Here is a 7,705-nt window from a genome sequence, read left to right as displayed (position 1 = left end):
TGGGGTAAAAAGTATCAAAAAGTTTAAGACCAGGGCTTGTAACATGTGGGCCTGCTTGTTGGGGTTTCTGTCCTGCCCAGTTCCCACAGCCAGCAAGGTCCCAAAGAAAATCACACAGAGGTCTCCATAAGTAATATACTGATTGGCCCATTAGCTCAGGCTTCGTACTACCTCTTATAATTTATATTAACCCATTATTCTTATCTATGTTAGCCACATGGCTCGGTACCTTTTTCATAAGGGCAGGTCACATCTTGCTTCTTTAGTGGTCTGGGCTTGACTGGGAGGAATGGGCTTCCTCCTTCCTAGAATTCTCTTGTTCTCATTGCCCTGCCTCTACTTCCTGTCTGGTTGTCCCATCTATACTTCCTGCCTGGCCAATCAACGTTTATTTAAAACATGATTGGCAGAATACAGATAATTCTCCCACACCAGGGGCTGGAGAGATGGTTCAGTGATTATGAGCACTTCCAGAGGACCTGGGTTCATTTCCCCGCATTCAAATGAAAGCTCACAACTGTCTGTAGCTCCAGTTCCAGGGGGTCCAACATATACATGTAGGCAAAACACTAATGTACATAAAATAAAAATAAATCATTAAAAACATTTTTAAAAAGTTCAAGACTACTCTTCCCTCTTAAGATAGTTATTTACTGTATATACTTAATTTATGCTTGCAGTTGGGTCTGTTGTAAGATGTTGTATGAGTTTACATGGGTCTTCTGGCTCATCCACATGCTTGTGTTATAGTTTTATAGATCTTTATACTAAGCCCTTCTTATGGTGGCGCTATCTCTTCTGCATGGTTGCTTTGCTTTTGATCTTGTTTCATCTTCCAGTTGAGCTTTAGAACCAGTGTATTAGTTCCAGGGGTACTATTTATTTGTAATTAGCTTCAGTAGTTCAGTAGTTAAGTTGATTCATAAAATCAACTTAAGGAAAATTTGTGAGATTCTGAGCCTCTTCTAGTGTTTGATGTGTCTATTTCTTAGGTCTGTTCTTATAACTCTGATTTATTATGTTTATGCTTATATAGATCATTTAAAAATTATTTTGTTGTCATAATGGCTACTTCTTTTCTACTTCATCTTTAAGCTGGGCTTTTGTTTGTATGTGTATATATATATGTATGTATATATGTATGTATATATATGTATATATGGAGGCTGTCATTTTAGTCTGTTATGTTTGTGAATTATCTTATTGCTTGTTGTTTATTCATTTCTTGTAGACCTTTTTAGATTTTGTAATCCTTTCCTCTGAGCATAGAAATTGGTTCATTTCTTCCTTTCCAGCCTTGTTTATCTGATTGCCTTTGCCAGTTACACTCCTCATGCTTTCAGCATCGGCGTCACAGAGGCCACCATGTGGAGGGTCTGTGCTGTGCTTCCCTGTAGCAAGGGGTACTCTGGTACTTCCTGTGAAATAAGATGATGATTTCTGGCTTCAGAAAATGTATTTTATCACTTTAAGGAAATGGCTATCACTTTCTATTTCATAGGATATTTTAAAAAATGTATAACTCTTGGCTTTTGCCTTTTTGCATTATTAGTGTTAATCAGTATATGTTCTGTTAATGGAATTTCTAATATTGGAGTTAATTTTTAATTTTTAGGGTAATCCCATGAGTTTTTGGTATACTGCTTTCTAAATATGTATTTGGATTTTCTTTGTTATTATAATTTTTTGCTTATTGTAGATTTTAAAATTGAGTTGGGTTATTGTATTAGTTTTATAATGAATTTGAAGGTTTTTTTTCTCTTACCTCTGAAATTATATAGTCTTGAATTATTTTATTTTGCAAAATCTGAAATACTTCCCTTTGGAATGTGCATGAATGGATTCCATGTTTTTACTTGTTGCTTTCTCTTGCTGGAAGTCATCCCTTGATACAACAGTAGAGTTTCTGCATGTAGTCTTGTCACATAGACAACTTAAAATACAACACTACTACAGGTACTGTACTGTTGTAATCTATTGTCTAGACAGTAAGGACAGGAAAGTGACTGCACATGTTCATTATTGGCCGAGTTTTCCCCTAAATATTTCTCAACAGTGGTTAGTTGAGTCTTTGGATATGGTTCCTGCAGGTAGACTGTGTGTGACCTGTGGAGTCTCCAGAGGCTTCCTGTCAGATGCCTTCCTCAGAGTGCTAGACAGGCTCTGTGGTCTGAGTTTGACTTATAACTTATTTCTCTCTTTCTGTAGGTATGGGGCGGATGTTGATGTCAACCCTCACCTGACTCCTGACACCCAGACCCTTTTCACAAGGCGGCTTACCTCCTTGGTGGTCTGTCCTCTATACATCAGTGCTGCCTATCATAACCTTCAGTGTTTCAGGCTCCTTCTGAAGGCTGGGGCAAATCCTGACTTCAATTGCAATGGTCCTGTCAACACACAGAAATTCTACAGGGGCTCCCCTGGGTGTGTTATGGATGCTGTCCTGCGCCATGGTTGTGAGGCTGCCTTCGTGAGCCTGCTGGTAGACTTTGGAGCCAACCTGAACCTGGTGAAGTGGGAATCACTGGGCCCAGAGGCAACAGGCAGAAGGAAGATGGACCCTGAGGCCTTGCAGGTCTTTAAAGAGGCCAGAAGTAAGTAGCCTGAGCTCAGCACTGTCTTGTGTTCTGGAGTTGACTGAACCAGAGCACTGATTCCTCTTTCAGAGGGCCTGATTCCCAGATGCTTACAGCTGTCTATAACTCTAGTTCTAGGAGACTCTCCTCTGGCTTTTGCAGGCACTTCATGCATATGGTGCCCAGACATACATGCATGCAAAACACCCATACACATGAAAATAAATAAGTAATCTTAATAACAAAATAACAACCCCCCCCCAAGAAATTCCAGTTAAAGCACTTAATTAAAGCCTTCGGTTAGAACCAGTAGTTCTCCAGAGTGGCCGTTAAGAGAGAGAGGAGGGAGTGTAGGCTAGAGGACAGCCTTGGGTATTTCTCTCAGGCTAGCAGAACTGCAGGGATCTGCGTTCCTCGCTGCCCAGTGGCGGGATGACAGAGTGTACACTACTCGGTTTCTCTGAGAGGTGAGTCCCTGTTCTTTCAGGGCAAGCTCTTTACCGACTGAATTCTCCCCAGGTCCAGATGGTTATTTTTCCATTCCCAAACACCTAAAGCTGGTGCCAGAAATCTATAAAAGTAGATGTATGCTTTCAACGTTCTTAGAATTATGTTCTCTACCGTTTTGCTCTGCTTTTTGACCTCATTCTTAGCTGATGGTTTTTTTTTCACATTTTTTCTTTTTTACTTCTTTTTTTCTTAGTTTGTTTTTTCTTTTCTTTTTTTTTCTTAATTTGTCTCTTAGATCATTGTACTAAGTGAGGGGTTTCATCATGTCATTTTCTTTAAAAATATTTTTAGTATATTTATTTATGTATGTGCGAGGGAATCATGCACATGCCATAGTATGCGTGTAGAGGTCAGAGGGAAGTTTACAGGAGTCCTTTCTTCCTGCCACATGGGTCCTATGAGTTGAATTCAGGTAATTAAGTGTGGAAATGGCATTCTTACCCTCTGAGCCATCCTGTTGACCCATCATGGTGTTCTCATTCATGGGTCATTTGTTTTATTCTTATTCATCTTTGCTTTCTCAGCCCTTTTTATATCTGACTTCACATGTATTTATTGAACAGTTATAAGCTCATTTTTTAGAGTTCTTTTTTTTTTTAGTTCCCTTCAAATAGCCTTAGATTGAGTTCTGTGATAATCCAGTTTTTGTTAAAACAAGATCTGGAGTTTGTTTGTGTAGAAGTTTGCCAAGGAATTAATAAGTGAATGACAAGAGAGTTTGAAATTTACCTGTGCTTGGGTTTGCTGTCAGTGCTCTCTGGAATTCAGAAATTGTCCTGTGTGTCTATCTTAATTCCTGCCTGGTGCCCTCTCTCCCTCACTCCTGCCATCCCGTCAGAGGGCATCGGAATTGATAATCTTATATTCGGTCTCTTGTAGGAAGAATAATAAAAACCCAGTGGCCGATATTGGGGTTCAAGCTGAAGATCAGAAAAGCAAAGCAGCCAGCCACTGGCTCTTATCTCTACCTCAGACTGAAACAGGAGAGATCCTGTCTCCATGAATCCTCAGTCTGAAGACTGAGTCTAAAACCTGTCTCCCCCTGTTTTATAATCCTCTCTTGTGCTGGGATTAAAGGCGTGCACCACTACTGCCTGGCCTCTATGGCTAACTAGTGTGGCTGCTGGGATTGAAGGTGTGCGCTACCACTGCCTGGCCTGTATGACTGACTAGTGTGGCTGCTTTGCCCTCTGATCTTCAGACAAGCTTTATTTATTAAAACATAAATAATAGGCTCCTGTAGTCTCTTATTTCCCAAAGAACATTAATACCAGTGTATTTCTGTTGTCTATATCCAAGCCAGTTCATGGAAACATTCTTGTTAGCCTTCCTCCAAGTTGCTGGCTGATGGCCAGGTGGGAAACAGGCTGAAAGAATGAAGCTGCTTGCATTCACGTTTTTCTTGTCGCCTTTTCTTCCTGCAGTAGGGCCTTGGCTGTATCTTTTTGATTTGGGGCAGGACTGCCAGCCTAATCTCCGAATTCAAGTACTACAAACTTGGTGTCCCCAGGCCTCCTTGCCCCTGCTGGGACAGAGCAAGAGTGTGGGTCATTTGCTCTCATTTTGGGGTCTCCCGTGGGCAGCCTTTTTTAGGGCACTGAGGATTGCAGGAGGTGGGGCCATCAAATGCACTCATGCCTGGTTAGATGGAAGCAGATAGCAAGGCCTTCCTTGCCTCCGGGGCCTCCTTGGCTCTGAGATTAGGAATGCTATGTTAGTGCAGTTGTGCCCACCATAGTCAGCTTTGGCCATTTAGAACCAGGATGGAATAAACCTTTTCCCTTCACACTCTCCAGGTATTCCCAGGACCTTGCTGAGTTTGTGCCGTGTGGCTGTGAGAAGAGCTCTTGGCAAATACCGACTGCATCTGGTTCCCTCGCTGCCTCTGCCAGACCCTATAAAGAAATTTCTGCTTTATGAGTAGAGTTCAGATGCAGCATTGACTGCAGTGAGGAAGCCGATCATCTGCAGTGAAAGTTGACTCTTACATCCTGTGAAACATGTCCTGCGCTGCCAATTTGTTCCCTGACTGTCAGTGAAGAAGAAACAGCCATGTTCTCTTGAATTGTGATTCTGTCTCAGGTGTTTGGGCCATCAAACACTCCTTGAGTCACTGTCAACTGAGAGGGGCATACAAACTTAATTTTGTTCTTCTTCAATATCTGTTCTGGATTTTTACTGTTACATATTAATGAAATGGGTTGTGAAATGTGTGCAGTATGGGTTGAACCTGCAAGCCTCGTGGTAGCCCTAGTGGGGAAAGCGTGTATTTTCCAAAGGTATTTATGTTCTTGCTTTGCAATTAATTATTCTTTTAAGGCTTAATATCTAAACATGAAGAGAGTTTTGATAAGAAAACATGTAGGAAACAGACACACAGTCTGTTTTCCTGCCCGGGTTTGTCGGTATGTGCTGTTAGGTGCGCGTCACTTCTTACTGCTGCAGCATTCTCTCTTGGAAGTGTCTTCATTCCAAGACGGTTTCTTGGCCGCATACACTGCCTGCTGTCTCAGTGCATGGAGGTCCCAGCACAGTGTCCACAGTGCAGTACCTGTCCTGGCAAAGGTTTTCTGACAGACATCTCACCCTGGGGATCTTCAGACAATGATTACCTTTAGGAGGCCCACCTACAACTAGCCGGGAAGTGACTGCCCACATTCAGACCAGGGACCATCCCAATAGCACTCACTGCCACTTCTTACAGGATAAGATGACACTGGGGTGCTCTATACAGATCCTCCCGTACAGAAAATGGGAACTGTATGGGCTACCTGGGTGGTTCCAGGCTAAGCAGTTCCTGCTGCTTGGTGCCCACCAGAGGCTGTGTCTCCCTCTTTCTGGTTCAGTGCCTTTGTGGGCAGTCCTAGAGATCTTTCCCCATCCTGCCTAGGGTTGTTGGTTAGAGAGATGACTCAGTGCAGGTGTGAGGGTCATGGGCAGTTGGATCAGGAACTACGCATAGCCTTGAGTATCCTCGGGTTGCTCCTGTTTGGTGAAATTGCATTTGTCTTTTTTTTTTTTTTTTTTTTTTGCATTTGTCATTTTGAAAAACCTCTTAGGACTATTGTGTGCATCTGTGGTGATTGTAGACTTGAGAATGTTTAGGGGCAAGCAGATGTTAGATCTGTTAAAATTTTGACCATGAAAGAAAACTAACTTGTAATGATACTTTACTGTTGAACCATCATGTGGTTTAGTGACCATCTGTGGATGGAGTTCCAAACCTCACCCCAGTGTCTCAGAATGGCCTTGTGCAGCAACACCAAGCTGGCCAAAATGCACTGCATGGAGTTCTAGTGGGCCTTGCCCCAGCCCTGGCCAGTGAGTACTGTGTCTGGGGAGGGATGAGCTGGGCCAGAGCCTGTTCCTCCCCAACCTCCCCCAGCTGTTCTGTAGGGGGCCCAGGCCACATGAGTAGCATCCCCCGCGCTTATTATTTTCAGAATCTCAGCACTGTGAGGTTCTGCTGCTTGTTTAAAACTTTGAGCTGGCAAACCTGAATGCGAAACAGCATTGGGGCTGACTGAGGACACACCTCCTTGTTTCAGTAGCTCTATGAAAGTACTGCATTTTGTTGCTCTCAAGGATGAGGTACAGGTAGAAAAGAGCAACGCTATCGTGAGCACCCCAGGATCATGAGAGGTACCATGGGGAGCTGATGTGGCCTTGGTGAGGACTGCTGTTTACTCGACAGATTTCTGAGAGCTCTGGGTGTCTCCTTAGTGTGGAAATGTGGTAGGCCTGATGACACTACTGCCTTCTGACTGAGCTGGCCCTAGCAGAGGAGCTCAGTGGCCCAGAGGAAAGGAGCCTGAAGCTGTCCCTGCTTATCCAAGGGGGATCTGTGTGATTGTTGCTATTCCTGGGGCAGCCACTTGATTTAAACAGAGGTTTGTGCCTTGAGTCTTGGCCAGGCAGGCTGGAGTTTAGCCAGTGCTGATGCCTCAGAATTTATCTTTGTGTGTGCTTTTAGACATATTTCCAGAAACCTACCAATGTCATACATTTTGTAGCTATTGTATACGCGATGTTTATCACTTTATTTATTTGCTTATTTATTTATTCACCCACTTATTTATTTGTTTATTTATTTATTTATATTCTTCTTCCCCAATTGTTTTGTTTTGACATTAGGTAAATTTAGGCAAAAATACTTTTTAAGTAGGTAATTAGCAGTTTTCAAATGTTGGCCATTTCTGTTATCAGGCTTAAGGACCATCAGTTTGAAAGTTTTCCCTCTATTCTTTCGTGCATGATTTAAAAATTTTGTTGTTGTTGTTTGTTTGTTTTGAGACAGGGTTTCTCTGTGAAACAGTCTTGGCTGTCCTAGAACTCGCTCTGTAGATCAGGCTGGCCTCGAACTCACAGAGATCCGCCTGCCTCTGCCTTCCGAGTGCTGGGATTAAAGGCTTGCGCCACCACCGCCCCGCTGATTTTTGTTTAATTTTGGTTTTTCAAACAGGGTTTCCTCTGTGTAGCCCTGGCTGGCCTGGAACTTGCTCTGTAGACCAGGCTGGCCTCAAACTCACAGAGATCCGCCTGCCTCTGCCTCCCGAGTGCTGGGATTAAAGGCTTGCGCCACCACCGCCCCGCTGATTTTTTTTTAAGATAAAAATTTT

At 43.0% G+C, this 7,705-nt stretch overlaps 1 protein-coding gene across 1 annotated transcript in view; it reads left to right on the top strand.

The window, feature by feature from the left end:
* Positions 1-6,090, top strand: part of Asb1 (ankyrin repeat and SOCS box containing 1) — a 23,623-nt gene extending 17,533 nt beyond the window's left edge. The window contains exons 4-5 of the mRNA XM_005361681.2: positions 2,209-2,594; positions 4,883-6,090. Of these exons, the coding sequence (XP_005361738.1) occupies positions 2,209-2,594; positions 4,883-5,010 (514 nt within the window). The 3' untranslated portion in view covers positions 5,011-6,090. The remainder of the gene's footprint in view (positions 1-2,208; positions 2,595-4,882) is intronic.
* The last annotated feature ends 1,615 nt before the right edge of the window (positions 6,091-7,705 follow it).

Source organism: Microtus ochrogaster, linkage group LG4 (genome assembly GCF_000317375.1).
Source record: "Microtus ochrogaster isolate Prairie Vole_2 linkage group LG4, MicOch1.0, whole genome shotgun sequence".
NCBI lineage: Eukaryota > Metazoa > Chordata > Mammalia > Rodentia > Cricetidae > Microtus > Microtus ochrogaster.
This window is presented reverse-complemented; position numbering and strand designations above follow the sequence as displayed.